Genomic DNA, 14904 nt, shown 5'->3' on the forward strand with positions numbered 1-14904 from the left:
ATAGTATTGCCATCAAAAGAAAGAAAAGTCAAGACGTGTAGATAGGGTAAGATTAGGTAGCCAGATGGATTGAGATTCATGCCATTGGAATTTGAATATTGGCAAAGGATGTTAGAGCGCCACTTGTCTTGGATCATTCTTTTGGGCTTTCTCACCATATCTACAACAAGTTTTTTTCGTGGATGGGCTGCCTAAAATTTCTTATCCATGGGCCAGGAAGACTCTAGTGTTTGCATAAACTTATTTGGAACGAAAATATTTTAGTCGCCAAACGATTATATAAAAATAAATTTATAAATTAATATAAATTAATATAATATATCAGATTGTAAAATTACTTTTATTATAAAATAAATTTAAAGGATTTTAAAAAGTCATGTCAGTTTATAAATTTATTTTGTATAATTTTTTTATGTCTATAGTAATTCTCTGAGATAATTAGAAATAAATAGACTCTATAGTATTTAACATTGTTTGTAATCGAATTTTTGGATAGTCTAGATCCCACGTGAGCATTTAATATTATGTCTATTTTATGAGTATTGAATTATGCAATTCGATCCAACAATTCAAAAAGGATCTCAACTTGAATGGAAAAATAAGTTGGATGAAAGAAGAAAACACTAGAAAGAAATCGAAGACAAGAATGAAAGTAGGTTAGACAAGACTCTTGCCAAGAATCAAGTCATGATCTAGGTTGTCGGAATCGGCAAGACCATCCAATAGCTTGAATTCAAGTTTCCATCCAAACACTCTCTTTTGCTTTGTCAATTTAGGCATAGAAATGCTCTCAGGCTTGGGAAATTAAGACAATATAATTCAGCTTGGAGAAAGATTATCTACTTCTCTCGAGTAGTTATAAGGTTGTGGATGCTATATAGAAGATCAAAAAGCTAACAAGGCTTTGAAATCAAGAGATAAGTTGTTCTTATTTCCTCAAACCTCGAGGGTACTGGTGCAAGCAATTAAAGAAAGTTTATCGAGTAATGTTAAATACAAGCTCCAAATAGACAAGCCTCATACAAGTCTTTCATAAAAAAATAGGTCCCACTAATAAAAAATAATTTTTTTTACACTTTTTTAAGATGAGATCCACTCTTTTACAAGAGCTTATATGAGACTTATCTATTTGGGACTTGTACAAATCATTTATCATAAAGAAGATACTGAGCTCGTAAACTTAGTGAGCAGATCAGCTAATGTTCATCTTCCGAAACTCATTCTAGGTTAAAATTGTGATGAGAATTTTGTATGGAGCACCCTATCCCATCCTCTTGTATCTCTATTTTGATTTTTAAAAAAAAACTCTACTTTGCTAACTTAGACAATGCCTTTTCTGATTTATTTATCTATCATGATTTGAAAAAGATGATCATACACAAAATTTCTTTAGATCTAAACGGTTTTGTTGCCTTTATTATCCTCACAGAAACAGCCAAACGGTGAACACTAAGCAAGGCTAAACCATCTATAACTTGCCTCGAAGTGGGAAAGTAATTTGTAAATCGGACTTGGGGTTCGGTAGACACCGGCTGGCTGAGAATCAAATACGTGTAAAAGAAAAGGAACAACAGTGTTCGGTTTTCCTCAACAATATACTCACATAACGCATGAACAAAATCAAAGGTATATCAACTACTTACTCCACCAACATAATTTGACATGTACTAAATCTTGGACTCAAATTGAGTATGAATTCACCTTAAACTATTAGTATTAGTTGTTTAAGGATCTATTAGATCTTTTAATAAAGTCGGGTGTCTAATGCTGTGTTTGGATACTCAGATGATATGAATTGATCCGTAAATAGTAATGTCTCATTGAGATATGTTTAAATGTATGAAGTAGGTTAAGATATATTTAATTTTTTATAGAAAATTTTAAAAGTAATAAATCTCATCAATGATTGATTTGAGATAGATTGAAATGGATTTGGCATCAAAAGGTTCCAAACATACCCTAAATAATGGGTGAAATCCAATTTGAATGAGCATCAACGATTTCTCACCATTTTATTTAGCCGAAGAAAGGCACTTACAATTGCTGATAGGGAAGAACTTCAAACCGGTCGGGTGTGGATTTAATTTTTACACCTACCAGTAAAATTGTAACACGTAGTAGGCTTATTGAAATTACAGTGGAATCATATACATTCTACTACCCTCTCTTCTCTCTTCCCTCTTCTCCCCGAAGCTCTCCCTCAAACCCATCTTCGTCTCCTTCAACAGAGGCCATTTTTGTCTTCAAATTTCATCTCCTTCAACACTTCCGAACCTATTGTTCTTCAAAGACCCATTCTTCCATTGTTGTGTCCTCTCTCTGAAGACCCATTCTTCCGTTGTCTTGACCATCGAAGCCCCTCAAAGCCGAATCTATAGCGGTCCAAATCCACAATAATTTATAGTGAAAACTCAAATTTGCGGCGTCCAAATCTACAATAAAAATCGAAAAGATTAAATTACAATCTCATTAGGTCATTACATTGACAAACCCATTAGCCAAAAACATTGCATGTCTCCTTCCGTCAAATGCCCAGATCTTAATTTACAAGAAAATGGATAACAAGAAAACCTATTTCTTTACATACACACATTTGCATTAGAAAGTCCATGAAGAATTTAACTATTTTATATTTTCTTAAAGGGCTGATAGGTTTGAAGAGAGAGAGGGAGCTTGTGGAGAGAGAGGGAAGGGGGGGTGGAGAGAGAGGGAAGGGGGGGGTTGAGGAGAGAGTGGGCGTACTCATTCGGCCAGTGATATGTTGTTATAATGTGAAAAAATATTTATAATCGTGAATTAATAACTATCGCATAATCATTTTAAAAAAAATAATAAAATATAATATTTATATAAAAAAATTAATTTTTTAATAATAAATTTTACTTTTGTTTTAAATGATTATACGGCTTTTACGAATTTTATGGTTTAATATAGAATTACTCTCTCTTAATACAAACGTCGGATCTACGAACTAGCTACCTTGAACAAAACAAAAGAAATCCGTTCGAACTCCGAAGGACCAATTTTTCCGTATGAAATCTCGCTCTCCCACCGTGTAAATCATTGCGAGAGAGAAAGAGATATTTTAAGAAGCCCCCAATCATCTGATAAATTCTTGAACCTCCCCAGCATGGATCTCAACCCGGTGAGTTTACTCACTTCTGCGACGTCGCCTCTTCAGATTTTTTAAGCATTGTGTTAGTGTAGCGTGCGTATTATAATTGTAAAATTTGGCTAATATATGGTGATAGCTTTGGTTTTGGGAGGTGGGTAAATCTGGATTTCAGAACTCGATTTGGGTTGTATTTATTGTTGCTAGATGATTCGCCATTACGTTTTGTTGTGACAAGGTTTAGGAAAAGAAAGAGAGAATTAATTGCACCTTCTGATTTGAATATCTCGTACAGTTTTTGCTGTAATATAAAACTAAGAAATGATCAAATTCACCTGATTAAGCTAAATGCATGAATTAAGTTAGTTTGCTGTGTTGGGCGGTTGCCCATATTGAGTATGGTTGAGATTCTCATTGGGTTCTTTTGGTTTATGAGAAAATGAAGGAAAGGATAAAAAGTTGGGATTATTGTTATGAAAGGTCTTGGCATTGAAAGAGAGTAAAAAAAGGGAAATATTAAAAAGAAGAAAGTTTTCATCCTTGTTGGCCCAAGAAAGCAATACGCCTGTAAACGTAATATAATTATTTGGGAAAACTTATTTATGACAAAATTTTCCATTTTATTTTTGTAAAATAGAAAGAAAAACAATAAACAGCATTAAGGTCATGAAATAAACTTGAAAGCTGAATGTGACAATGGCAACTCAATTTTTGGCACAAGAAGGACTAGTCTGGAATCCCTTTATCATTAGGATGAAAAGGAGTTCTAACTTTCTTGGGTAGTGGACATGGACTATTGAGTGCATCTTTCATTGCTGATTGTTGTGAAGATTTTTAGTATTGCTATCTGGAAGTTTGTTGAGTCGAAGAAATGTCTAAATTGACATTTTTTTTAAGGTTTGTCAGATATTGTCTCCATTTTAGATGATTATCCTTTTACACTCATGTGCAGCATGCAGGAGAAAATTACGCCCACCCGAAGACGTGTCTCTTTCATGTTATCTTCAAGGTCTATATACCTGGTTATTTTCTTAAAAAATATTTCTCTGTACCCAGTTTCTGCACCTTTTGAATTAGCAAAGAAGATGTTTCAGTGCATGAATTCGTTCTTTTTGGATTTGGCAGGCTGCAGCATTGGCATTTTACATACTTTTTGCCTTATTTATTAGTAATTTTGTCATCATTTTTGTGGTGACTGTTCTTCTTGCTGCTCTTGATTTTTGGGTAGTCAAGAATGTGAGTGGCCGCATCTTGGTTGGTTTAAGGTGGTGGAATGAGATAAATGATCTCGGTGAGAGTGTATGGAAATTTGAATCCCTTGACCAAGAGGTTAGTATGTTATGCTTTTCTAGCATCAACTTATCTTTTCTTCATCTGGTAAATATCTCTTAGTGGTGATGCTCAAATTCTATTTTCTCTTTAGTTCTAGAGTCTCATATATGTTGGTGCTTGTTTGTGCTTTAGTCCTTGGCCCGCATGAACAAGAAAGATTCGTGGCTATTCTGGTGGACCCTGTACCTTACGGTAAGCAAATATGATTTATTATAGCATGTGACAATCCACTTACTTCCATGCATCATGTGTCCTGGAGTATAACCTGCTGTCCCCCCTCCCGAGAAATATAAAAAATAAAAAAGAAGAAGTGCATGCAGTGCAGTGGTGTAACTGGAAGTTTACATTTGGGGGTGCTGGAGGTTAGGGGGCAAAATTTTGGAGGTTGCATGGCTTCACCACACACCCCCAGCTCTGCCTCTGACATACTGTGTAATAAACTGAACTAAGAGTGCACTTGTAATGCAAGAGATTTGACAGCTGGATGTTAATAGAAATAATTTTTTTTCCCAGAAGTGTCTGTCTAAGAAAGGGTACAGAGAATATATTTGAATTGGATTTAGAGTTTAAGAATTTAAAACTGACCAGAATTTGAACAGCTGGTCTGGACCTTTCTGCTTGTAGTTAGGCCTTTTTATGTAGTTTGTTTCAGTATCTAAACTTGCTATTCTGTATTTTTTAGGCGGCTGCATGGATTGTGCTGGCAATATTCTCTCTTATAAGGCTTCAGGCTGATTATCTTCTCGTTATAGGAGTTTGTCTAACCCTCAGTATTGCAAATATTGTTGGCTTTACGAAATGCCGTAAAGGTGTGCAAGCAGTTTTTTTCATTTTCTTTCATAACCTTGTAATATTAGTTGCTGGGTGCGGCCTATTAAAATGTCTCTTTCCCAAGATGAGCCATTATAGGCATTCCAATTTTACGCTCTACAATCTAAGAATAAATAACCGTATATCAATTTTAATTAATATTTTTGTGAAAGGTAATTATCATTGTGAAGAATTTTTGGGGGGTTTGGGGTTGGAGATTGGACTGTAAGATGTGATTTCTACAAGATAGTTTTTTTCGTGAGAAAAGTAACATCTAGGTTAGGTGTTGAATAAATCAATGGATGCACTATAAATTGGGTGCTGCTTAATGTAGCTTACACTCCACTGTTCATGGTTTCTGTTTGGGTGATTTCCAACCATGTTTTGAGCGAGTGTTCATCATAGATGTCTTCTGAGCATGCTAATGAACATTAATATGGAAGGAAAGATGATTAATTGTTCTTAGTTTAATTTGGCACAACTAGTATAGGGCTTTGTTTAAAGAACTCGTATAACCCAAGAAGAGTACTCCAATTGAGCTTTTATGCTGTTAATAGGCAAACTTCAATAGCGACTCATTGCGGTACCTGTATTTGCTTTGGGTCTTTTGAATTCCTCTTGTGCTCTGTATGTGCATTGCTTGATGCATCGACATATAGCTCTCCTTTCATTTTTCTCAAGTGACTTTGGTTTGGGCGATGTTGGAGCATGTAACTTGTTATTATAAGTTAGAAACTTCAGTATTATGAAAGATATTAGGGTGCATGGATTTGAAATGACACACCTATGAATGCATTCATCTAGAAATACCCATCTGCAACAAATAAGAAACACAAAGCAGGGATTACATCTTTACTTGTATATATGAAAAAAGAACAAAGCAGTGATTTCATATTTACTTGACATCCAAAAATGCTTTAGTGAGCACACAAATTACAGCTGCAACTTGTAGTGTTATTGCCACCTTGTACCATTTGTGCAGATGCTTAGCTATATTATGTTCTAATTATCCAAATCATTTTTAATATGGGACTTTCACGATGAAAAAAACGGTGTCCTTTTCAGATGCTAAGCAGAAGATTCAACAATTTGCTTCTCAGACCATTGCAGCTCAGGTATCATCCACCATACAGTCAGCAATATTCAGTGCTGTCTGACTCTGAGTTATTCATTGGAGAAGTAAAACGGGAATGCACTTGTGAAAGACTTTGACAAGTGGAAGAAACGTGTAAATGCTCATTATATTGCCCCTCAGTCCGGAACCTTACTGTACGGCAAACAACAGTTCAGAAGTTTTGCTCGACTTCTTTTTGTTTAATATTCCTGTCTAAATTCGTTAATGGTTTGTATGAAAAGCATGTGAATTGCAATATCAGAAACATCAGATGATATTTTTCCTGTAAATCATTCAATTCATTTTAGTTTTGGATTGCAATGATGGGTAAGAGCCTACTGGTCATCATCCAAAGATGCCTTGTCTTCTTAGTGGAGCTGCTTCCCATTAGAGCCCTCCCTGGCCAAAAGTTTGAACATAAGTTTTTCCTCATCTAATCAATGCATCCGGTCGTTTGCATGCTATTTCCCATTTGCATGTCCTGCTCTCTGCCATTTCCAATCATTCGGTAAAGAAAAAAGTTATATACAGTCGACCTGGGCAAACGGCGTGTAAGCAGCTCCCTCAAAAATATTTTTTTTTTTTTTCATTTCATTCCTTCCCTCTCTTCATCAGACCCTCTCTCTCTGCATTTCTTCTCTATCTCTAGATCCTTCTACGAAGCTGCACATCCCGTCGAAGATCACGAGTCAGCAACCGCTTGAAGAAACCTCGACGGCAATGTCCCTCCCCTTGAACCCGCCACCCTCCCTCCCTCAACCGACTTATGGAAATCTAAGATCACAAATCGCCGTCGCCTTCGTCTTCGTTACGTGGTGATAAAGTGAGTTGCAGAGTTGAGAATGGATGGGTTGATGGTGGGCGTTGGGTTCTGTATGGAGGAGATGGGGAAAGAGTCTTCGGATGCCATGGAAAAAACAGAAGAAAGAGAAAAAAAAAATTGGTGTATAAGAGAGAAAATTTGTAATATGGGTATTTGCCTGAGTTGATGGGTTGATGGTGGGCGTTTGATCAATTGCTCGACAGAATGTGTAAAAGAGAAAATTTCTGCTATGTTTTTCTTGCTTCTGCAATGTGGGTATTTGCCTGAGTGTTAGTTTCAGTTGTGCATGTGCTGATGCATTCTTCTTCTTGGGCGACTGTTTGTGCACTTGCTTTATTTTCTTCCTTAATACTTACAGACTCAACCACTTGAAGCTCGAGTGAAAACCACAAATCGTCGAAGACCACAACGCAAGAGAAACACCAACAGCACCAACAAAGACCATAACTTGTCGAAGGAAACCAAAGTCGAAGACCACAAATTGCAAGACGTGCAGGAGAATGAAGCAGGAATCGAAACTCTGTTTTTCATTTTTTTTTTAATTAATAGCAACTGCCATGTCATCAATCCATGTCATCCGACTGTGCGGCAACTGTAACTGGCGACTGTATGTAGCAGAACTGTTCAATAAAACCAAGTCGGTGGAATGGTTTGTCCAAAAGCATAAATATTGTGTCAATGTCCATTGTAATCCTAATTTGATGTGCATTAAGGTTATTGTTTGGGCTCAGAAAAATACTCTTTTCATCTACTGATATGTATTTTTTGGTTTAGAATTTGTGATGAGATGAAATAGTTTTAAATGAAAGATAAAAATTAAAAAAAATATTGTCAGAATATTATTTTTTAATATTATTATTAATTGAAATTTGAAAAAGTTGAATTATTTATTATATTTTGTGTGAAAATTTAGAAAAATTATAATGATGAGAAGAAAAGAGATGAAATACTTTCTGAATCCAAACGAGTGACAGAGTCTTGTACTCTTGTTCCTTGTTATTTGTTTCAAGCAAAGTCTTAACTTGTCTATAATAAATGGGAAAGTGTTTGAAAAAAAATTAGTTAGTTTTAATCGTAAAGGATTCAAACAACATTCATAATATTAGGAACATTGTTTTCTTTTATCTTTTTAAATACCCAATATTCATATTATAAATTAAAAAATAATAAATATAAACTTATTCAAGTTTCTATAAATTTATACAAATCAAACCAAGTTTTATATGAATTATATTATTTAATAATCAATTATGATTTTGTATTTACAAATAACTTACAATTGATCATAATTTTGTATTCACGAATAAGTCATTTAATAAACTAAATTCGATCAAACTAATTTCGAGTAGTCTTATTTTCAGTAATTAGAAATTAGTTAATATTTATTTTGATTAATAACAATCTTATAACTCCATAAAAAAAAATAACAATCTTATAACTAAAGAGAGAGTGCAAGAAAAAAAATATGTATATATATATACTGGATCACCCAAAAATAAAAAGGCCTTCCTGCGTTCTTACACCGGTTGTAAGACAAACGGTTTGTTTTTATTTTAATATACGCCATTGGCGTCCCCAGTCCCGGTCATTTTTTTTTTTTGGTCGATCCGAGCTTGTGCTTCAGAATCCAGATAGAGATGTTGCAGTGTATATTTCTTCTATCAGATTCCGGGTAAGCACTAAACTTTTCTTTGCTTTTTGTTTATTATTCAACGCAATTCCAATTCCGACCCTTTAGATTTGTTGGCTGAGAAGACTTGCAGAACATGTAAACCCAAAACATGTCGACCTTAAGTTGAATACCAGACTGGGTTTTTCCGATAAACAAATACCAGGCTGTGATTTGGATTCATTAATTTTTCTTCATGAACTGTGTTATCTTCTCGTGATTTGTGGTAAATTCCCTTGACTGGTTTAAGTTGAAAGCTTATTTTTGTCAATCTTGGGTTGCACAGAGAGGTAATGCTGGAGAAACAGCTAACCGGGCATCGAGTTGACCGGTCCATATGTGCGTGGTTCTGGGAGCAGGCTATTTCTCAAGGTGATTCCTTCAAGGTACCTGTAAATTACTTATTTTGGGAAAAGAAAAATGTATAGCTTTGTTTTTATATTTAAGTTTTTGGTAATTTCTTTATTTTTCTACTTTAATTTAGAGAATAATTCGAGCTAAACATAGTTGTTTTCTGTGTTTGGTTTTCTTACTTAAATTGTGCTCCTCTAATTCAAGCTTTTAGACAAAGACTTTCTTCGGTTTTTGAATTCTCATTCCTGGTTGTCAATCTTAGTTAATTTCTGTTTTATTTGTATCTGAGACTGATTTTATTTTATTTTTTGTGTTTTCACGCTTCATCTCTTATGTATTGTGTCGGAAGCTTGATATCAGAATTTATGTTTGCTTTGAAGTTTTTTATTCGTAGTTTAGTTTCTGCAGTCCAGTTTGTTTGACATAGTTACTTTTGTGTATGCTAGTCTTGTATTTCACATTGTGTTCCTAATTTTTTTGTATTCCACGTTTTTTTAGCAGTGCTCTTTATTTAAGATATGGTTCTCATTTCCTTTCAATTTTGTCTGCTTTATTTTGATGCGGCCGTTTTGTGTGTTTGTCGACCCATCTTTTATACTTTGGTTGCTGCTTTTTATATAGCTACAACCAGTAATTGCATCCCCAACACATTACCTTTTCCAAGTTGTTCGTGAAGGGATCACATTTTTAGCATGCACTCAAGTTGAGATGCCACCTTTGATGGCCATCGAGGTAGATCTTCTAGCCTTATAAAGTTTTCAATTAAAAATATGTTTATCTTTGCATACTTGGGCTATTGCCTATCCCTTTTATCAATAAAATTTTGTTTATCGATTAAAAAATGTGTTTATCCTTGCATTGAATAAAATAAAATTTCTTGACCCTCGATCATTTATTTTTAGTTTCTTTGCAGAGTAGCCGATGTCCTCTCAGATTATCTTGGAGGGTTGAATGAGGATGTGATAAAGGATAACTTTATCATTGTATATGAGGTACTTTTATGACATAAACTTTCCAGGCTGATTGTTGCTTTGGAGTACACAAGGGCAGGGATAGAAGCACTCAAGTCGGTTAAAAAACCAAAACAATCACATGTGGAACTGTGCATGAAAGGTGGCACATTTATTGCACCTAAATCATTTCACGTGAAGAGGCCCAAAAAACTTGCTCAAAATAAATCCCATATATGTATTAGACTTGACTTTTTTTTGTGAAGGAAGCCAAGCCACACATCAACATTATGTCCATAAAACTAATCTACATGAGGTTTTCTTCTATAACTTGTGCTATGGGTTTAGAGTTCAAAAAATATGCAGAATTATTCATCCATTAGGTGATTGATTTGTCATTCAATACACGTTAAGGTTAGTGATTTGGAACTGAACTACTAGTTGAGGTTAACTTTTTAATCCTCTTTGCCAAGGAAATAGCATTTTTGAGAGTGTGCGCTCAAAAGGATGATTTGGAATCCGGGGGTGAGTAGGTGTTTTTCAGCTAGATCATTCTAAAAGGCTCTTTTGGGTCATCATAGTAAACCATTTTCCTTGGAAGAGTATTTGGATATGTAAGGTTCCTTCCAAAATTGCTTTCTTTGGTTGGACTGTTTCCCTTGGGAATATTCTTGCCATTGACAATTTGAGGAAATGTGGTCTTTTCATTATGGGTTGGTGTTATTTATGTAAGAAAGATGGGGAAACCATGGATTATTGTTACATTGTGAGGTGGCCAGATTTTTGTGGGATGATAGCTTTAACTGGACCAGTGAGGCATGGATTATGCCTAGAAGGGTAGTGGAGACTTTTAGGTATTGGAGAGGTCTTCGGGGTAATATTCATATTGCTGCGGTGTGGAAAATGATTCCTCATTGTTTTAAGTGGTGCCTTTGGATGGAGAGGAATGATCGGTGTTTCGAAGATCTAGAGCATTCCTTGGAGGAGCTGAAAAGGTTCTTCTTCAATATTCTATTTTCTTGGGGTTTGGTCATTGATTGTAATGTGATTAGTCTTCATAATTTGCTTGTATCGATTTCTAGTTCCTAGTGTGTACTTGGACTATGCCTCTTTTCAATGAATATCATTTTCCTTATAAAAAAATAGCAATTTTGACTTTATATTGTAAATGTTCATTTTACTCTTCAAAAGGAAGGCATAGAAGAAACACACGAGTCTCCACTTTAGACTCAGTTAAGAGCATTCTCATTCTAAAAGACCACTTTAGATTCAGTCCGTTCCCGATTTCTCCATGTTAATTTTTGTTATGTAGGTTTTTCCTTGTTCTTTTGGTTTTTCTTTGGTTGAATACACCGTTATGTTTGTTTATACATGCAGCTTCTGGATGAGATGATAGACAATGGCTTCCCTCTCACTACGGAGCCTAACATACTGAGAGAGATGATAGCTCAACCAAGCATTGTTAGCAAAGTTTTGAGTGTTGTCACTGGTAATAGTTCCAATGTCAGTGAAACCCTTCCAGGTGCAACAGCATCATGTGTTCCATGGCGGACACCAGACCCAAAATATGCTAATAATGAAGTTTATGTAGATCTTGTTGAAGAAATGGATGCAACTATAAACAGGTATGATATCAAGTTTTAATTGGACATTGCCTCTTTATGTGATCCTTTATCTATTGGTTTGGATTAAGCAACTCAGGTCTTATTATTAGCTGTACAGGTATTTATACATCACCACACTGCCGCATGCATTCCAGTGCTGCCTCGTGTGACACCGCGCCTTTTGGGGGGGTTGGAATGTAATCTAAAAGTTATGTACAGTAATTTGCAAAACAGAATAATAATAACTTGAGAAATTGAGTAATTGAGTGTCGGGAAGGGAGATGCATTTTTCTTGGTAATTGATGACTTTTTACACAAGCCAAGAGACAGTAGCATTTAATTCTTGTTTGGAAGTATAAATCACATGTTTTTTGGTGAATGAATATAATTTTGCTTATCCATGTTGCTTTCTGAAAGGTTTTTGAATGGGATAAGATCTGACATTTCCTCATTTAAAAATTGGCAGTGGGTAATTGTATTTAATATGGAAGCCTCGAATGTCTCTTGTAGAAGCTTTCCCATTGAACTTATCAAAAGAGTCTTTCCAGTTTAGTAGTTAGAACAGGATGCTAATTATTTTTACACTCTTGTTTCGTACCTGAGGTGCTAACCAATTTTCCCCTTACAAATTTTCCTTAGGGATGGAGTACTGGTGAAATGCGAAATTTATGGGGAAGTTCAAGTGAACTCCCATCTCTCAGGTCTTCCAGATTTAACTCTTTCATTTGCAAACCCTTCCATCTTGGATGATGTGAGATTCCATCCCTGTGTTCGGTTTCGGCCTTGGGAGTCCAATCAAATTCTGTCATTTGTGCCTCCTGATGGACAGTTTAAGCTAATGAGTTACAGGTGCATATTGTTTTGAGGAGATATTAATCCCTTAATTCTTATTTCTTCATGTGGAGTTCTGCTGTACTTTTAGCAATTATTATGAGTGGCATATTAATTGTGTACCAAGAAAATGTGGTGACATAGGTAGGTTCAGGGAAACATGGACAACAACACTGTACATCTGCTTCTTACTTGTCCTATAAAATGTATTTATAATTTCAACAACCCTTTTACCTTTATGCAGGGTAAAAAAATTGAAGAGTACTCCAATATATGTAAAACCACAGCTAACATCAGGTGGCGGGACGTGTCGTATCGATGTGTTGGTTGGAATACGAAATGATCCTGGAAAGACAATTGACTCCATAACTGTGCAATTTCAACTGCCCCATTGCATTTTATCAGCTGATATGACTTCAAATCATGGAACAGTAAACATCCTTGCAAATAAGGTACCTATTTGTTTTCATTGTGATATATTTGGTGTAAATACTGGCCCCTTTGGTTGTTATTCTGGAGGGAAGATTCGATACTGCACTTCATCTCATGGTTTGTTCGTTGTATACATACACGAGGAAGCCTACAATGTTTGAGTTGGAATATCAGAATATGCATCTCTGGTTCTCTACTGCTGGCATAGGCTACTAGTTAGATTTTTTATTAATGATTTTTATTGGCTGTTTGCAGTCATTAAACTTCCATGTTCAAGAACATAAAATGTAAAACATATGCTGTTTCTCTCCTTGGAATTTGATTCTATCTTGTTTATGCAGACCTGCTTGTGGTCAATTGAACGGATTCCTAAAGACAAAGCCCCTTCAATGTCTGGAACCTTGGTGCTTGAGACAGGGTTAGAGCGCCTTCATGTATTTCCCACATTTCAAGTGGCTTTTAGAATAATGGGTGTTGCCCTCTCTGGCCTGCAAATAGATAAATTGGATCTGAAGAATCTACCTAATCGCCCTTACAAAGGTTTTCGAGCTCTTACCCGAGCAGGAGAATTTGAAGTAAGATCATGAGTCCAATTTGATGCATCAAGATCAATTGATGTGTTTTGGAGCAAGATAGTTGCTGTTTTGGATTTCAAGGTTTTTGTGTCATTAGGATTTTGAGCAATAACTTCATTTAACACTCAAGTTAATAAGATAGCATTCGGTGGATAGATAGATTTAAGCTTCAGTTGAATGATTAATGTCATGAACATCTGTTAAAATACATAATTGTGGAGCATTAGCCTATAATGAGCTTTGATGCTTTTCATCTATATCAGAATCTTCCATATCTTCTCTCATGATCTTGAATTAAATCTCGTTTTATTGGTATTTTGGATTAAATCTTAAGGTGCGTTTTCATTATAGAGGATTTTAGTAATCAGCGTGGAGCAACACCTTTGCACAAATCTGAGTACGAATATTTAAAAGACTCGCACGGTCCATATTCAAAACAACCTTTGACCTTTCTAGGAATATCATGTAAATAATCCTTTGATTTTCTCTCTGTTTAAGCAAAATTTGTGAGTGTTTTTTAAGATAAGTGCTACGGTTAACATATTTTATAAAAATAAACTTATAAACTAACATGGCTTGATGTAATACGTTATATATATTTTACAATAAAAATAAGTTTATAATCTGAAATATTACATCAAGCCATATCAGTGCATGGATTTATTTTGTGAAATTCTTTTGTAGCCAAAACATTTCCGTTTTCTTTTTTCTTTATCACACAAGATACTAAATTTGAGATTCTGTTCTATTTATTGTTTACAAATTACATATGTTAATCTTATCTATTAACTTTATCCATTTTCCTGCATATCGTGCTACGGCTTTATGACTGGCATAATACAAAAACTGTGTTGAAGCTGAAAGAAGAGCAGGATGAGTTTGGAAATTGGAGAGAGTTTCGCTCATCAAGCTGTTATGAATTGAGTGTGTTTGCCTCATTCTCTCCATTATTTTCTTCTGAATATTGCAGTAGTATAAGAAGTTAAAAATTACTTGTGTTGGCTAGGATGTATTTTACAATTACCGAGTTACATGTAGTAGTACGCGTTGGCTCTAGAAGTTGATGCCATATTCTCTTACCACATCCACCTTTCAGTGCCCCCTCCCAAAAGGATTATGAGAATGCAACCATCAAACAAACAGGAACATAACCAGGTAAACCCAAGTGGAAAAAGAACAGCCAGCCATGCAAGTTCATTTATATTCTCTATACCATTCGAAGTTCCAAGGCCTGTACTAATGAGTTGGAAGAATGGATTGCAAACTGGTTCCATCATCCATGCAATGCGATTGCTTAA

The 14904-nt window shown here is 35.2% G+C and overlaps 2 protein-coding genes across 4 annotated transcripts; both read left to right on the forward strand.

The window, feature by feature from the left end:
- The first annotated feature begins 2930 nt into the window (after positions 1–2930).
- On the forward strand, positions 2931–6689 carry LOC108987707 (Golgi apparatus membrane protein-like protein ECHIDNA). Of its 2 annotated transcripts, none has more exons than XM_018960682.2 (6): positions 2931–3145; positions 4065–4121; positions 4238–4441; positions 4577–4636; positions 5127–5253; positions 6320–6689. In XM_018960682.2, the coding sequence occupies exons 1-6, from the start codon at positions 3131–3133 to the stop codon at positions 6409–6411; spliced, it is 555 nt and encodes a 184-aa protein (XP_018816227.1). In that variant the 5' UTR covers positions 2931–3130; the 3' UTR covers positions 6412–6689. The 2 variants fall into 2 exon arrangements, with proteins under 2 accessions (XP_018816227.1, XP_018816229.1); XM_018960684.2 differs by having other exon boundaries at positions 2959–3145; positions 4346–4441.
- Positions 6690–8692: 2003 nt separating this feature from the next.
- Positions 8693–13877, forward strand: LOC108987752 (AP-3 complex subunit mu). Of its 2 annotated transcripts, XM_018960745.2 has the most exons (8): positions 8693–8863; positions 9147–9246; positions 9836–9946; positions 10117–10206; positions 11542–11789; positions 12408–12617; positions 12844–13051; positions 13373–13877. In XM_018960745.2, exons 1-8 carry the CDS (start codon positions 8829–8831, stop codon positions 13616–13618), a joined length of 1248 nt encoding a protein of 415 aa, XP_018816290.1. In that variant the 5' UTR covers positions 8693–8828; the 3' UTR covers positions 13619–13877. The 2 variants fall into 2 exon arrangements, with proteins under 2 accessions (XP_018816290.1, XP_018816291.1); XM_018960746.2 differs by lacking the exon at positions 8693–8863 and having other exon boundaries at positions 9146–9232.
- Positions 13878–14904: the final 1027 nt, after the last annotated feature.

Source organism: Juglans regia, chromosome 8 (assembly GCF_001411555.2).
Source record: "Juglans regia cultivar Chandler chromosome 8, Walnut 2.0, whole genome shotgun sequence".
Lineage (NCBI taxonomy): Eukaryota > Viridiplantae > Streptophyta > Magnoliopsida > Fagales > Juglandaceae > Juglans > Juglans regia.